The sequence below is a fragment of the Oryctolagus cuniculus genome, chromosome 5 (assembly GCF_964237555.1).
Source record: "Oryctolagus cuniculus chromosome 5, mOryCun1.1, whole genome shotgun sequence".
NCBI classification, from domain to species: domain Eukaryota; kingdom Metazoa; phylum Chordata; class Mammalia; order Lagomorpha; family Leporidae; genus Oryctolagus; species Oryctolagus cuniculus.
Window position 1 is genome coordinate 134201878 of NC_091436.1, and position 17621 is coordinate 134219498.

The window sequence follows — 17621 nt, forward strand, 5'->3', positions numbered from 1 at the left end:
TACCAATCAGGTATATTATGTGAGTGGGGAGTAACTGGTACACTTACTATGTGATTTTACCCAACAAACATGTGATTTTGCTCCAACTGTGTGCAGGGCAGTGTGTAAGGTACTGGGGATACAAAGATGAATTAGAGTCACTGCCCCCAGGGATGATGTCACACTGGGTTGGGGTGGGGAGAAGAGTCACAGAGCAGAACAACATAAGCCCCACTCTCCCTGCCTGACTCCCAATTGAGTGCGAGGAGGACAGCATTGATGGGGCCCTCGGATAAGCTGGAGCTTAGAGAGGCTCAAAGGCCTGCAGTTAGGAAAACATTGACCTTGGACACACTACAGTCGCCTCAATTCCAAATGACCCCAGCCCCAAATTAATTCCCCACATTTTGCTCTATTTTGGAGTATCTGTCCATGGTGCACTTAGGATGTGATCAAACCGGAGGACAAGAGAAGGAGTTAGCAGAGTTGAGGAAGGAGGGTGAGGGACAGGTAGAGAGGGAAGCCTGGGGAGGGCAGGCCCAGGGACCTCCCAGGTCACGGGCTGACCTTCTGGCCGCTGGATGCAGGTATGCTGGTTGTCGCTGAGGAAGAAGCCTTCCCGGCAGTGGCACTCATAGCTGCCCATCATGTTGACGCAGCTCTGCTGGCAGCCACCGTTACCCTCGGCACACTCGTCCACGTCTGTGCAGGACAGGCAATAGGTGGGGCCATGGGGTGCAGACCAAGGTGCAGGGTGAGAGGGGGCTGAAGACAGTCTTAAGAATCCAGCCTCCTACCTCCCAAGCCCAGCCTTAGGCCAGACACGTCAGCTCCAACCCAGCTCCTTGTCAGCTAACACTCCAGTGAATGTGATGAGGCCGCCCAAACAGGGCATACCTGGGGAACTAGGCAAGGGGAGGCATTTGAACCTGGCTCTCGCTGGTAAAGACGTTCCTTCCCTTCCTTCACCTGGGGAAACTGGGTCCCAGGGGCAGAGGTGCTCAGAAAAGAGCAACAGTGATGAAGACGAGGATGGAGGTGGGGAAGAGGGTCAGGGAGAGGTAAATGGAGGCGGCTGCTGGTTGTGATGAGCAGCCAGGGGATCAAGGAACCTAGGAACGGTTCCGAGTTCAAGAAGAGCCTATGGCCATGGTGCTGAGGTTGGAGGGACATGCCGGGTAAAGGCAGCTGGGCCTTAATTCCTTGTGTGGCGGGGACCATTTCTATGGACAGGCCACAGCCCTGTCCTTTCCCCCCTCCCCCATGCCTGGGCTTGCTGCCATATTCCCCAGCCTTTCTCCTATTTTGGTTTAACAAAACACAGTCTGGCAGCTTGGCGGGGAGGGATAGGGGGAGAACTGCCAGGCCACACCCTCGATGGGAGGGGGAAGAGTAGGCTCTCACCCCCAAATCACAACCCCCAAGTCCCAGAGCCAAGCTTCAGTGCTTGACTCCATCCCTATGCTAGCTACTGACCTCCCACGTCCGTAGCCCTTCTCAGTTTGCCTTGGCCCAGGAGGCATCAGGGAGATTGGTTGCCAAATGGAGCAACTAGAATTTGGCCTCCTGGGGCACTCATCAGCCTCTTGCTTCCCATCTTTTCTGCTGAGGCTCTAAAAATCCTCTCTTCCCCTTCTGGCTAAGAGCAGGGAGACCTGGATCCAGCTGGCTCTTGCCTGTGAGGTGCACCTGCTAGATAAGCTAAGGAGGTATACCTTCCTCAGGTTTGCTCCTGTGTCTGCCCTATCTCTTGCTATGCCTGGGCTTCCCCAGCACTGTCTTCCTGCTTTTGCCCCATCCTACATTCCATCCCTCTATTTGTCCCCTTCTGTTCCAACCTCACAGTTCAGCTACTCTGGCCAAGATTTTTCCTCCATTTCTCAGTGGGGAGAGGGGGAACAGAGGCCCATTCAGTTGTTGATGCTGCTGCTTCCCTGTGCCCTGGGGAGCCACATCACCACACTCATCAGGAACACTATTTCTCCCACTTGTTGAGCACCTACTATGTACTAGGGATTGGACAGGGCTCTTTAGACATATCCTCTCACGGGGATCCACCCAGCAGCCTCTGAGTAGGTTACTGCTGTTGCCATTTGAGAGATGAGGAAGCTAAGGTTTCCAGAGATTAGCTGATTTGCCCAAGGGCCTACAACTAGTTAGTAAGCAGCAGAACCAGGATTTATCTAGAGCCAAGTCATCTTCCTACTCTGTTCATCCACTGTGACCACGCTCACTGTTCTCGTCTCCTGGCCCTCAGCCTGCGAGCTCTTCCTAGCAGGATCACCTCTGCTATTTTTCATCCAGCAGCAAGATTATTTCATCCTTAGAGGCCAGACCCAAAGAGGAGACTGTCCTTGCCCCCTTGTGGGAATGTAGCTCTTTGAAGTTACTTTCCCCTCCTTGCCTGGGAAATGGGAAATGCTGGAAGCATCCTCTTCCCTGCAAAATATCCCACCGCCCCCAACCCCTTTCTCCCTTGCTCACCCAGACAGTTGTGTCCATCGTGTGCCAGGTGGAATCCGTCGTAGCAGGTGCATCGGTAATTACCAGGGATGTTGACACAGTCATGCACGCAACCTGCGTTGTCCTCCCGCTCACACTCATCCACGTCTGTGGGCAAAGAGAAGCTGGGACAGCTGACCCCACCTCGGGCCCTGCACTGTCCACCCGAGGGCTCAGCCTTGCAGTTACTTTATTTTAAAATACAACCTCTGTGTGCATTTTTGTGTTTTCATGGTCATGTCATAGCCTACAAACTATTTTACATTTTGCAGATTTTCAGCTAAGCCCATTTTTTCTCACATCTCCATCCAGTCTTTTTTTTTTTTTTTTTTTTTTTTTTTTTTTGACAGGCAGGGTGGACAGTGAGAGAGAGAGAGAGAGAGAAAAAAAGGTCTTCCTTTGCCATTGGTTCACTCTCCAATGGCCGCTGCGGCCAGGTGCGCTGCGGCTGGCGCACCACACTGATCCAAAGGCAGGAGCCAGGTGCTTCTCCTGGTCTCCCACGTGGGTACAGGGACCCAAGCACTTGGGCCATCCTCCACTGCACTCCCGGGCCACAGCAGAGAGCTGGCCTGGAAGAGGGGCAACTGGGACAGAATCTGGCACCCCGACCAGGACTAGAACCCATTGTGCCGGTGCCGCAAGGTGGAGGATTAGCCTGTTGAGCCGCAGCGCCGGCCTCCATCCAGTCTTTCTAATGACCATTGTATACGGTGGCAGAATATTCCATTGTGTTGCCATATTATAACATTAATCCTTTTTCTCCATTGTTAGGCACTTATGTTTCTTTCATTTAATTTAATATCAAAAATAATGCATTTGAGAACATATTTACCCCAAATATTTTGTTTCTTTAAATTTCTTTTGAATAAGTTCCCAAGAATAAAATTCCTGGGTTGAAAGTTATAAAATACCTTTTAAGAACCCTTAAATTAAATTAGTTTCCTTAAATTAAATTAAAGATTTCTCAAATTAAATTAGCCCTCCAGGGGTTCTGCATCCACAGATTCAACCAACCACAATCACAAATATTCGAAGAAAAATAAGTGTATCTGTACCAAAGACATACATACTTTTTTCTTGTCATTGTTAAATGACAAGTATACCTATTTACATGGCACTTAATTTACATTAGGCATTTTAGGTAATCTGGAGATGAGGTAAAGTGTACAGGAGAATGTGCATGTGTTATGTGCAAATACCACAGCACTTTATCTGAGGGATCTGGGCATCTGTGGAGTCTGCTCTCCTTCTAGTGGGGGTGGGGACGACCTGGAACCAATCCCCTGTAGATACTGACGGACAACTGTACTTCCCAGTTTATGCCATTAGGAGTTAATGAGTCTCTACCTTGCCTGTGGAAGTCTCACCAGCACTGAAGTTCACAAATCTAAAATAGTATCTCAAGGCTACTTTAATTTGCATTGCTTTAATTATGAGGGGAAGATGTGTTTGTTTACAGTAGGAATTCCCCTGAGGTACATTTTCTGTTCCCATCCTTTGCTGGTGTGGTGTAAGGATCTAAACTGCCCTAGTCCCATGATTCTGATGCTCCCGCCCCAGCTGAGTTGTGGGGCTGTGAACTGTCCCAGCAGAGAGGCTCAGCTAACCTGATGGCACCCTTGTGCAAACTAGGAAATAGCACCCTCTGGGAAGATGCACTGCCCCCAGAGATTTCAGTGCTGGGTGTTGTGTCCAGTGTGGCTAACTGAGGGCAATGCATTGGTTTCCCTTTTCCCACAGGTCACCCTTCTCTGGGCACCCTCCCAGCCTCACCTTTGCAGTGTTTGCCATCTCCCGTGTAGCCAGACTTGCAGATGCATTTGTAGGACCGCGGGGTGTTCTGGCAGATGGCATCGATGTGACAGTTGTCAGTCCCCTCCACACACTCGTCCACATCTGGCAGGAGCAGAGCGGGGAACATGTGAGACCTTCTGTTGGCATCTCCCAGCAGGTGTCTTGAGGTGGGCTCCCCAGGCAAAATCCCCTCTTCTCTAAAACAGGCAGCAGCCTCTCCAGAAAGAGATGTGCTGCACATCACCGATCTTTCTGCACAGACTCTGTCATCTTAGGAATTCAGAAGGAACCCCTAACACTTTCTGAAAAGCTTAGTCCACAATGACAGCTCACTCCTCTTTGACTTAAAAACAAACAAAAACCTCTTGGCTGAGTAGTACACTTAATTTTGATTAGAAGTAATCTACCTAGTATAAATTGATTTACTGCCTTTCTTAGGAGCAGGCTTGGAGGAAGAGAAAGAGAAAAGGCCTGGGCACAGCATCCTCTGGAAAGGGGGCAGGGTCCAGGGGTCACTGGTAATTAAAGGAGGAAGAAAGAGACAGGGCATCTCAGGGATCCTCCTGGGCTTCAGGATTCTGCTTGAGGCCAGGCCTGCCCCCACTTGTCCTCCATGGCACCAAGAAGCTATAAAGGAAAGAAGTGCCATCCTGGGAGATTCTCCTTGGCCTCTCTGCCACCAGCAGCCGTGGGACTTCAGCAACCAAAGACTGATGGGTGCAGCCTTCTTGGCTCTCCCGGTGACACAGGCCGGGCCGTCCACCCCAGGACTCTCAGCTCTTGTGCTGTAACAGTGCTGCTCTCCCCTCGCCCTGATAACAGGTGCTACACACAGACCTCTAAGATCTAACTTTAAAAAGATGGTGAAGAAAGGCCACAGGGAAGAGTCTTTGGGCAAAAGATTCCAACTTCCGGGGCAGTATCATGTGCCCATAAGCTGAACTGAAATGGGAGGAAATGTTTCATTCCGTTGCAAGTGCTTACTACACAGGCTCAGCCCAGCCCAGAAGAGACTCGTAACATGAAGCAGGGTATGGTGCGTGCCCTCAGAGAAATTAGAGATTAGGTGAGGGGAGTCCTCAACCCTGCAGAACATCAGAGTCCGCTCTCCTGAGTTGTCCATACCCCCAGAGACTCTGGTCGACAAACCTGGGCTGAGGTTTGTTGGCCATCAGTGTTTTTCTACAGCCATCCATCCCAGTGATTCTAATGTGCAGCCAGGGCTGAGAACCTGTGTTACTTTGAGCTGTGAACTGGGATATCCAAGGTCATATACAAGTGGCAGCCTCCAAGTAAAAGAAATAGGATTTGAAAGCAAGATAGCCTGAATGCCAGGTATGATTTTGTGGGCTATAGAACAGCCTGAATTTGTTAAAAATGCTATTGTCAGTCCTTATGGTAGACCTATTGAATCCAAATCCTTAAGAAGCTCGATCTGTTTTTAATGAATGGGTGAGTAAACCAGTGACCTCTCTCTAGGCACCCTTGAGTCCTGGCTGGACACAGTTACCTGTCCTCTTCGTTTATACTTTAGGGGGCAGGTCTGAAGTTCCCTGGGCTAAGCAGAGAACAGGAATCTGGAAGAGTGCCACCCAGACGCTCTGCCTGAAGTCTTCCAGGCGTCTGTTCAGCTCTGCACTCTGCGCTCTATCCTTCAACCCCCTTCTGCTTCTTTGCAGCCACCCCCCCCCCCCATGCCCAGTGCAGAGAGCCTGGCCACACTTAAACTCTTCCTCACTCAGACCCTGCAGCCAGGGTGTACACCTGCCCTCTCACTGTGGGAAGTCCTCCCAAAGTGAAAGAATGGAGAAGAGGAGGATGGAAGACTGGTTCATAAGTGAGGGTGCAAGGGACTTTTTTTTTTTTTTTTGACAGGTAGAGTTAGTGAGAGAGAGAGAGACAGAGAGAAAGGTCTTCCTTCCGTTGGTTCACCCCCCAAATGGCTGGCATGCTGAGCTGATCCGAAGCCAGGAGCCAGGTGCTTCCTCCTGGTCTCCCATGCAGGTGCAGGGCCCGAGGACTTGGGCCATCCTCCACTGCCTTCCTGGGCCACAGAAGAGTGCTGGACTGTAAGAGGAGCAACCAGGACAGAATCCGGCACCCCAACCGGGACTAGAACCCAGGATGCCGGTGCCACAGGCAGAGGATTAGCCAAGTGAGCTGCAGCGCCGGCCAGTGCAAGGGACTTTATAGATGGTTAAGAGGCTGTGTGGAGAATCAGTTGGTCCAACTAATGGAAAGAAAGTGGTACAAAGAAAGGCACTATCACAGGACAGTCATAAGCACTAGTTCTGGATTCAAGTCCAGCTCCACCACTCTGCAGAGGCCACTTTTACTGTCTGTCTCCTCCGCCTTTAAAGTGAGGGTGGCAATACCTCCTTATGAGAGGCTGTGAGCGGTTGATGAGGTGCTTTGTGTAGCGCGCCCATTGGAGTGTCTGGTAACAGGAGGCTCCCAGTGTAGGAAGCCTGACATGATAAGTATGAAATCAACAGTTACTCTAGGATGGTGCTAGTATGGTAGCCGCTAGCCACACGTAGCTATTACATTAATCTAAAATTCAGTTCCCTTGTTGCACTAGCCATAGGCCAAATGCTCCATAGCCACATGTGGCCAGCACAGACATGGACATTTCCAACATCACAGATCTACTGGACAGCACAGAGTTCTGAATAAGGGATACTCCTGGGCCTGGAGCCAAGTTACAGCAACTGGTACAGAAGCCCCTCCCCTCCTCTGGGGCCGTCAGAGATGTGTGCCTATCCCCTATCTGTGCTTCACCAGGGCCTGCCACAGGCTACCTGGGCTCCCAGTTCTTCCCTTTGCCTCCATTTAATGTGCACCACTGCTAGGATGGACCTTGATGGATATCACCACAAACCCAGGCCTCTTGGCAGAGCCTTCAAACCCCTCCAGCAGCCAGTCTTCCTGCCATCTCCTGCTCTCCCTCATCTCCCTGCTCACAATGCTGATCCATCTCCTGCAAAAAGACTCTTCCCTGGAAGACTTTACCACCACCACCCCCCCCACGGCCTCTACAGCACCTACCTACTCTGCTCCTTTCCAACATCTCACTGACCACACTGGTGCATTCCTCTTTTTTCTTTCATAGCTACACTGCTTGGCTTTCCAGATCTGTGCAAAAGCTCTTTCTGATCAGCCTCATTCCTGGTGAACTCCTGTTCCTGGGGGATTCAGTTTGCCTGAGACAGAGATCTTCCACCTGCTGGTTCACTCTCCAGATGCCTGCAGTAGCCGAAGCTGGGCCAGACCCAAGCCAGGAGCTCGGAACTCCATCCGGGTCTCATGTGATGGCAGGGACCCATGTACTTGGGCCATGATCTGCCACCTCCCAGGGCGCACATTATGGCTAACTCTTTAAAGCCATGTCATGTATCATGTTCAGCTCTCCTCATAGGTGAGCACTGGCGAAGAAAGAACCCTAACTATTTGTTTGAAATCTTCTTTTAGAAATAAAAATATTTTATATACATCTTCAGAATCACACACAAGTTACCTTTCAGTTCAGTTTAACTGCATTGAAATCATCTGGGTTTTATATTTTCAGTTACATTTGAACTGAGATTACAAGATTGCAAGAAAAACACAGAAGAATTATACATTATTTCAGTACCTTTTAGCACACCAAATTGAAATACACACATGGAAACTTCAGGTTTGTGGGAAATGGTCTTCAAATACAATACAGACCATTCTCAAAGCTACCATATCATTTGCATGTGGTATTTGCAGCTCTGATCTGTCTCATAGAGAACAGCTCTCCTATGCATGTGGCAAAACTAATGGGCCATGAAGCGGAAGCCTGTAGATTAAGCCAAGGACCATCCAGTACTTCAAAAGCTGTATTGCCTTTACAAGGCCTGGCATTTCTGGACCAGAACAGGACGGAAGGGAATCACTCCAAAGTTACTTGGTAGCTTGGAATTTTTCATAAAGCCCCATTTTATATCTTGGAAAAAATCCAAGGGCAATTAGATGACAATGGTTTGGACCCTACATTTCCTTCTTATTAATAGAACCCATGACGTTCAGTGAGAAATCAAGAAACATTAAGCACCTACTGGTTTGAGATTGAAATTTATTAAAGATTTATGATGCATTGCTTCCCACCTTGAAACCAAGGTGTAAAACTGGCATCTTTTGAAGCAGAACAGGCCGGCGCCGTGGCTCAACAGGCTAATCCTCCTGCTTGCGGTGCCGGCACACCGGGTTCTAGTCCCGGTTGGGGTGCTGGATTCTGTTCCGGTTGCCCCTCTTCCAGGCCAGCTCTCTGCTGTGGCCCAGGAGTGCAGTGGAGGATGGCCAAGTGCTTGGGCCCTGCACCCCATGGGAGACCAGGAGAAGCACCTGGCTCCTGCCTTTGGATCAGCGCAGTGTGCTGGCCACAGAGCGCCAACCACGGCGGCCATTGGAGGGTGAACCAACAGTAAAGGAAGACCTTTCTCTCTGTCTCTCTCTCTCACTGTCCACTCTGCCTGTCAAAAAAAGAAGAAGAAGAAGAAGCAGAACAGGCCTAAAGCAGAGCTATGAAATAGGGCCCTAAGTTTCATCCAGCAGCTTCTTCAGAGCCCCTGCCACCTGCCTACCTGCCCACCCAGAACCTGGCCTTGCAGGGATCCCTTCAATGCTTATGGGCACAGCCTCAGCTCATTCTCTCCGGACACAGGCCAAGCCCCTGCTGCCAGTGGGCATGGACTGAGTGAGACCAGTGGTTCTCAACCTTGACGGCATACTGGGGACCCCTTTAAAAATGTGAGTGTTCAGGTACCCCCTGGAGCAGCTGAATTAGGATAACCAGAGTAAAGCCAGGGTGCTACCTGTCTCCCTTTCCCAACTCAGGTAATGTGGATAAACTATTGGTCCATGCTGGAGCTGGAAAGAGACCATGGGGCAGCATGACAAAGTGTAAGAGAAGAGGTTCTGGAGTATTATTCTGTCAGCTGTCCATGTGGTCTGGGCCAACCTCCAAACTTACCTGTCCCCTCCTCTGTAAATGGGAATAACCATCATAGCACCTCCCTGAGGGCTGCTGTGAGCATCAAATGAGTTAACACTCATCAAGTAGTTAGCACCACAGTGGAGATATACAGTAAGTGCTCCATAAATGTTTGCTATCATTATTCCTTCTCTTGTATCCTTTCTGAACTCCATCCTCCTTATCAAAGCCCCATTTCAGGCCTGCTGTGGAGACACCACAGGGCATATGATTGTGCAGACGAGTTCGGGGTAGACATATCCCTGAACGTGCTGGCTAAATGTTGCCCTCCACAGTCCTTTGTGAAGGCTATGGAGACCCCACCACAGGTACTGGACTGGAACAGACGTTGAAATCGGAGAGAGTGGGCTGCAGAGTTAACTACAGATGAGCAGAGCCCTCCCTGCCTCACCCTCTCCTGGTACAAAGGTGCGGGTCTGTAACTGCAGCAGCTTTCCCCAGCACCATCTGACATTCCATCTGAATTTGCTCCAGTGCCTGGTGGAACACTCCAGAAAAGGGAGAAACGGGGTGGCAGATACGACCTGGAGGGCAGACCAGAAAGGATGGATCATCATAACACAGGTGGCCTCAAGATCCCTTCTAAGGATGGGGAAGTAGACCCCAAAAAAGGAGCAGCAGGACCCCCAAGGAAACACTTCCTCTACTTTATAGTTTTGGAAATGAGCAGAGCTGTGCACTGTGGGCTATGGATAGACACCCCCAGACAGGATCTGCCCTGCTTTTACATTACCACAGCAAACGCCACTCACAGCAGTGGATAAAGTTATGGGCAAATTTGATGGGCCCAAGCAGAAGGTCAGATGCAGGCTGCCTGGTGTTGTAATGCGCTCACATGGCTGTGACACCCTTCTGTCCCTGCCAGGCTAGCCCAGGATGTATGGTGTCTGCCTCACTCCTCCCTCTCCCTAAATGGCTCCAAATCTCACCCATCACTGAGAGCCCCGTTCAGGCGGCACTGGTGGGAAGCTACCTGGGACTGCTCCAGCCTTAACTCCTGAGGCTTTCATTGTCAGGTTCTTTGGCCACCTATGGATCACTGCCTTGCGATCAGTCTCTTATACATTGCCTTGATATCACTGTTTAAGTCTTAGTTTACATGTATTACCTACTGAAGCCTAAAGGTCTCTGAGGCCATGACTTTGGAATCTCTAAAACCTATGTGGCAGCTGGAATAGAGTTGAGTGTATTCATTCAGGCATTCAGCAAGTAGTTGCTGAGTGGCTGCAACATGAAAAGCGCTGTGCTGGGTGCTTGGGGGTTCATCAGCCAAGCAAGGCAGACTAATACCACATTCAAGGCGGTGAGTACGTATGTGGGGACAGACGGCTGAGTAGACGCGTGAGTAGATGGGTTGGTGGGGGAGTGAATGGTGGGGGCATCCTTTGCTCTGTGTTAGCTCATAGAAGCAGCTCATCTCTTTACTGTCCTGTGACCCTACCAGTGTTTTGGGTGGAGGGAAGTCCAGAAATCCCAGGGATTTTAATCTCAAGAGAGACGGGAAACTCAAAGAAGGGTGGTACCCACCTAAAAAAGGCATCCATTTGATGAGTGCTGGGACCAGATTGGGACCCAGGATACTCAGCTGTCACCTGGGGCCACTAGAGGCATCTCTCCAGAGCATCCCTGTCAGAGGTACCTGAGCCTCAGCGCGAACACCTGATGACGGGACACCACAGGCCATCTGAGACAGAGACCGGCATTCCCTTGCTGCTCCTGGTCGGTTCCCTCATTCTTTCCTCCTCGTCTAAGTAATGTCCAAGACAGAACCAGCCAGGCTTTGGCCATGACGTCCTAACCTGCAGCACGTTGCATGTACACCCGCATCTGCACACATCTGCTCTAACTCTTCGATCAAAACGGTAGCTAGGGAAACTGACAGGGCCTGGCTCCACGGTACTGCTGTCACAGGCTGTCATCCCAGTGAGGCCCTGTGACCTCAGCTGGAGCCTGGGTGCATTTTCAGCCTAGACAAAACATAGTCAGAGGTGAAGGAGACCTAGACAGAGTCCAGGAAACCACACAGATGACCACCTCTTGACCCCAAAGAAAAAAGTTATTTCTTTCTTAAAAAACTACACTTCCCTTTCCCACAATCTTAGCCTCTCCAACTGAAGAGTCAGGAAAAGCAGTCATGAGTGGTGATGCGGAGGGAACAGGGCTGACCCTAAGACCTTACCACCTTTCAGGGGAAGCTGCTGAGTTCTTCTCTGAAGTCCTACCTTGCCCCTCATCCAGCTCCTTGCTTATTTCAGTTTTGGGTATGGACAGAACTAACAGCTTTGCGTCAGGCCTGTCGAGGACGGGAAGGGGCTAATGAGTTGGGGGAAGAACAGCATTGGAGAGGGAGGGGGTAGGAGGGAGGCGGGCAGAGGTAGATTCTGGCTTCACGATTATGAGTTTTCAAAGATAACAACACAACCATGGTGTCAGATGTGTACACTTTCACTAAGTTTGCAGAGTTTTTTTTTTTTTAATGTAAGTTATTTCATTTAGTCCTCAAATGGTTTAGTCTCTAATTAAACAGATAAGGAAACTGAAGCAAAGTGAGGCATCCCAGGAAAGAGCAAATGGCTAGTGTGGAGCCAGGCCCCCAGGTTTTCCGACTCCCCGTCCAGTGCTCTCAGCGCCACTGCCTTCTAGAAGCACTTGAGGGAAGAAGCCGGGACTCAGTCACTGTGGTGCCTCCCTGATCCCCAGTCAGCATTTGGTTCAGTGTGGAGCGAGCACTCAGTACCTCACCGTGGAACGGCCTGGCACTGAAACCTGGAGGCATGCGGATGCTCTGAGGCTTTGGGTCTGGGGCAGCAGCAGCCGGGAGCAGGGCTGAGGAGTGAGCAGGGAGCGTGCAGGCACAGTCACAATAAGAAGGGGTGGGCGGCGCAGCAGTGGGCAGGTGTCGCCTGCGCCCTGGGTTCTCTACACTGAAGCCAAGCAGCTGGTTAGAAACAAAAACAAACACCAGGGATACAGGTTCCTGCTGTTAACAGCTTCAAACCGCCGGAGGAAAACTCCAAATAAATATAATTAGAAACTTGTAAAAACGTCCTCTCTGTAAACCTGCTCCCCAGGGGCTCCCCTTTAAGCACCCCCCCTTCTCTAAGCCCTCCCCACCAATGCCCACGGATCCTAGTAATCCACCCTCACCCAAGGACCCTTAGATCTGTCTCCTTATCTTGGATCTTCTGTCCAGGTCATTCCTCAGCTCACTGTCAGTGATCAGACCTGGAGAGCTCCTGGCATGGGCTGTGAAACCCCAACCCCACAGCTCTCTAGGACTATGCACACCGCCAAGAGAAGACCAGAGGTAAGAGCAAGGGCCACCGCGCCTCATTTAGGGGGTCATCACCCCACCTGTGTGGCCAAATCACGGCATCCAATCATGACTACAGAGTAGTTCCTTGATCTGAAGAGGGGAGATGTCTAGACCAGGGCGGAATACAGAGGGCTGGGCTTGGAGCTGGAAATACATGGTGTAGGGCCAAGGACTCAGGGTCCCACCTCGAGAATATCCCGTTCCCACAACATGGGCATTTCAGCCGCACATCCCAACACATGCACTCTTCATGGGCTTTGAGTAGAAGCAAATACCCCCGTTAAGGACTGACCTGTCAGGTGCGTGGGGCCCTGAGCAGCTAAGTGACCTAGACTTGGGCAGGCAGAAGTGGAACAGGGTCCAGGGAGGAGAGGTCCCAACATGTAGGTGAGGAACCTGAGGAGACCCGGCTGCAGAACAGGCTTGCCACGGCGGCTTCTGCCTCCAGCAGGCAGGGTTTGATGAGAGGTGGTGGAATCTCAGAACTGCAGGAGACCCCAGCTGATATTTTCTTTGCAAGTGAGGAGAATTTCAATGATTTCCTCCAGGATCCCAATCCTTAGGCTCTGTATTTATCCAAGTCCACTGGCGCAGAGCCTCCACCCCCTTGTGCCAGCGTGAGGCAGTGCGGGAGGAGAGCGGAGCCCATGTCCCCTCTGCCCCCAGGTGCCCGGCCCTTCCCACCCCAGACATCCCTGGATTGGCTGTTGTTTTGCTTCTTTCCGAGGGCTCAGCAGCCCTCCTCATTCAGCCTCCTGTCTTCTAACTGGGCCTGAAGAAACTGTCCCCAGGTCTGGGCCTCTTGCGGGCGCTGCCAGCCTCAGACCAGCTCCGCAGTTTCCAGCCCCGACAGGGACTCTTTCTTAGAAGTGGTCATGTGCTAGGGGTACGGGACGTCAAAGGAGGCCCACACCCTCACACGCGGGGACCAGCGCCGGGGGGCAGGCTCCTCCACCCCCACAGCCTCCAGAGGGTCTGAAGCCATCCGTTCCCTTCCCCCACCCTCAGCAAAAGGCACTGGACCGAGCCCTGCCTCTTCTTTAGTTCTCCAACTAAAACAAAACCCACATGGCCCCACTTCCCTTTCCCTCACTGGCGGCACACGCGTGCACACGCACACAGGCTCACACACCCAGGTGAAAGCACACCTCACATTCCCCAAACTCCTGCCGGGCGGGGGTGGGGGTGGGGGTGGGCCTCACAACAGGTCTCAGCCGCTCAGGCTCCCATCTCCAACCGGTTCTCACGGCTCTCTGGACTCCCGGAGGTTTCAGAACACACTCTCATCTGGGCTTGCAGATGACTTTCCTCCTCCTCTGCCTGCAGTAATTCTGGCCCCTCTCTCACTCCACCCTGCAGAGACCCAAGCAGATGAAAACAGTGAAAGGTTTCTGTACTCGCTGGCCCGGGGGCTCCCTCCCCGCCAAGACAAGTCACAGAGAGGAGAGGTCAAAGGGATTGCTGAGGAATTTCTAGCAGTCCAGCGCCGATTCTCCACCTTTCTGGAAAAATGGGAGGGGGAGACTTAGAGGGAACTGACTGAAGATCAGGCTCCAGAAGTGGGGGTTCCCTCTCCCCACCACATGGCTGCCCACTGACACGGTTATGGTTTTCATTTCATATTTTGGAGGGAGGGGCTAGGAGGAACAGTCCCCTCACTGTAAGAGCTGGCCACAGGAGCTGAGGGGAGCGGGAGGAGAGGAAACAGGCGCATTAAAGAGGAAGAGAGGGGTGGGGGAGAGAGAGAGAGAGAGAGAGAGAGAGGCAGACAGAGACCGGAGAGACGCACTGAGACAGACACTGTTTGCTGCCAGCCGAACACGCTAAGGTCCAGGGATGGTGTCACTCGGAAACTACATATGTGACTTTATCAAAACTGCCCCTATGGAGACAAGAAAAATACCGGGTAAACTAAAGGGGCAGGCTGGCCCTCTCAGGCCCTGCCTTGGGGACCAGCTTCCCTGGAGGCTGGGAGACCTTTTCATTCAGTTGTAACCTGAGCCCTATTTGAGGATTAGGACTTTTTAGCCGCTGTTGCCCACCCCCCCCCCAAAAAAAAAAGGCAAAGGAAATTAATGCTTTTAAGTTAACAATCATCTTGGTTATCCAGTCTGTCTACTTTAAAATACACACACAGGCACTTGAAAAACACTCAAAACCATGTACTCTCATGCTCACTCCCTCCCAGCCACACCACGGACCCACCCACTGGTCCACACACACTTCTTCCAGACACTCAAACATGAGCATTCACTCCAAGCAACCAAGCTGCAGTGGACACAGACACCCAGCTGTGTCCCCTGTGGGTGATCGTGGTGAGCCTCACACACACTCCCTCTCCGTCACACTTAGGGCTCGCTTCCTGGCACCCCCATTCCACTTCACTTTGGTTTTCCCACTGTGGGATGACCAGTGAAAAGGAACAGAGACCCACAGAGCCCCAGAGACACAGTGGATCCACGCGAAAGTCACTGCCACGGGTATCTGTAGTCTTTAAAGATCCGCTACAGCCTTACTGAAAACCATGTAGCACCTGGGAGACACCGGGGAGACACCTATTTGTAGGGAGAAGGTGGGCCTCCGCGGTGCCCCCAGCATTCCTGCAGCATCTGCCTGCAAATTTGGGTTCAGACACATCCCTCTGATCCCGCCAACGCGTCGTTAGGCAGCCTCTGGCAGATGGGGTTTATAGATTTCCTGAACAGAGAGGTCAGTCAGAGGCTTCCGTTCTAAGCCACTCTGGACTCAAGAATGAGAAGGAAGGAAGGAAGAAGCCATGCCAACTGCAGTCCAGGCCGAGCAAGTGATAAGCAGTGGACAGAACTACCAGTTGGCAGCCAGCATTTCCCCCCAGCACCCAGCAGGGTGTCTATTGGAGGAGGGGGGCTCTGGAGAACCTCGGAAGGATTCTGACCCATCCCTGAAGGGTGGGCCCATCTCCCAGGCTTGAGCACCTAGGCTCAATGGTACCTGTCCCCTTTTAAGGGGCTCCCCTTCCACTTCTGTTACCCCCTTGAATATACTGCCTCTCCTTTTGCACCCTCCACGCACATTTACCCTAGCCTCACTAGGCCACTAGACACTGGCTCCAACTTGAAAGAGGCCCTTATCTTGTCTCTAGATTACAGCATGAAATCTGTTCCTTCCTTCAGACTAAACTCCCAGGCTAATTCTATGTTATGAGTAAGTCAGCACACACTACAAAAGCCAGCTTTGTTTATGAAAACACAAGCAAATCCACAGTGAGGAGAGGGGCTACTCCCAGGCTGGGGGTGGCAGCCGTGGGTTGTCTGGAACCAGGACTGGAGAAGAGGTTGGAAGGGGTTGGGGGTGGGGTCCGATATTTGACAGCTGAGGGTCTCTCCTGTTTCCGTTGCTCAAGAACAGGTTGGAGGGGGAAGGGGGTTAGTTGAGGAGGCGTTGTTTTGTGAGAGGGCGGCAGCCCATCCAGCACCCAGAGCTGCTTCAAAGCCAAGTGCCCAGACTAGCAGACACAGCAGCCTGACTGCCAGACCCTCAGGCTTCCCCAACTCCCAAGTTCAACTTTCCTTCTGGCCCAGCCAGCCACCTCATCAACCAGGCTGGCTTTGGGAGCCTCTGGGACAATAGGCAGAATCCTAGCCTCCTGGGCAAACTTGGCCAGGAGCAGTTTTCTTTTTGTCCATATAAATCTCTTGTCAGTGAGGGCACCCTGGGGGGAGGGGTGCAGCCAGAGGTCAAGGGGGGAGGGGAGGCTGTCCCAAGAGCTCTGTGGCACATCAGCCTAGTTTCTTGCCAGCACAGCCCTGGGGGACCGCTGGGCGATGAGCTCTGGGTCAGGGACTAGGGCTAGGGCGGGAGGGCCTCCCTGTCTCTCATTCCTGGAGGGATCTGTCAGAGCTCCCGAGCCTGGAATTTTACTTTTGTTATTTTAATGCAATTCTGATCTGGATTTAAATGGAATTGGAAACCCGAGACCTTAATAAATAAATATTATGATAAGAAATGAAAGCCATGCAAGACGAAAGAGATCTCCCCCAAAAGAGGCAGAAACCCAGCTCGCTGGCCAGCGGCACAAGTCAAGGATCCTCTTCTCTCCGGCAGCCCCTACCATCGTGTGATGGAGGGGTCGGTTTTTCCAGAAAAGATCCTATTTTCTTTAACATTTTTCTACCGATAAGACAGCAACTTCGAAATCTCTGGTCCTTGCGTGCGGGTTGAGAATGGGGAGAAGAAATACATGGCGTGGCTGAAAAGTTTTCACTCCCCTAGTCTCTCTCCAGGCCACAACTGAAGTTTCTGGCAACGTTTGAGGGGAGAGAAGATTCTCTTTGGGACTTTGGAGGACAAGAAGTCTTACGGAGATGCTGGGGGTGGCGGTGACGTCTGGCAGAATTTGCGAGGCGCATGGTCACGTCTACCCACCGCCTCTCACCCCCCCCCCCCAAACTTCTCAGCCCTGTGGCGCCAGGCTCCTCCGGCTTTACGCCCGGGGCGCAGCGTGCAGGGCTCGGGCACCCAGCTGGAGTCGGCGTCCTCAGGACCGGGCCCTGACAGCCGCTCGCTTCCTAGCACCTGCCCTGCCCCTCGGAGATCGCGTCCCGGCCCTCGGACCCCGCAGTCCGGACAGCCCGGCGGCCGCGCGCCCTTCTTTCCTTACCTTGCGCAGCTTTGCTGTGTTGGGCGGCGCGGGCGTGGACCAGTAGGACTAGCAGGCAGAGCCCGGGCACGCGCCTCGAGCCCATGGCTGGAGCTGCGGGCGGCCGGTCCGCCGGGGCCGGTCTCGCAGCCCGGGGAGGGCGGAAGCCGCCTGGGTGCCCCGCGCGCCGAAGTGGGGAGGGGAGGGGCGCCCCGCCGGGGCCGGGGGGCTGCAGGCGCGAAGCGCGGACCGCGGCGCCCTGGGCGGGAGGTTCCGATGCTGCCCGCTCCTCCCGGCCGGACGTCGGGGAGAGCGAGGCGGAGAGCGCGACGAGGCGAGGGGCGCCCGGCACGGCTGCCGGCGGGGAACCCCCGCCCTCTCCCAGCCCAGCT

At 52.6% G+C, this 17621-nt stretch overlaps 1 protein-coding gene across 5 annotated transcripts in view; it reads right to left on the reverse strand.

Annotated features, from left to right (window-relative positions):
• The window catches only part of SCUBE3 (signal peptide, CUB domain and EGF like domain containing 3), a 35874-nt gene extending 18493 nt beyond the window's left edge, over positions 1-17381 (reverse strand). For 3 of the 5 annotated variants that reach the window (XM_051855754.2, XM_051855753.2, XM_051855750.2), the window contains exons 1-4: positions 17251-17381; positions 4258-4380; positions 2464-2589; positions 547-681 (exon numbers count right to left, since the gene is read on the reverse strand). In XM_051855754.2, coding sequence (XP_051711714.1) covers positions 547-681; positions 2464-2589; positions 4258-4380; positions 17251-17335 — 469 coding nt within the window. In that variant the 5' untranslated portion in view covers positions 17336-17381. Of the gene's footprint in view, positions 1-546; positions 682-2463; positions 2590-4257; positions 4453-17250 lie in introns of those variants that run through there. The other 2 variants (XM_070074159.1, XM_070074158.1) reach the window with 2 other exon arrangements.
• Positions 17382-17621: the final 240 nt, after the last annotated feature.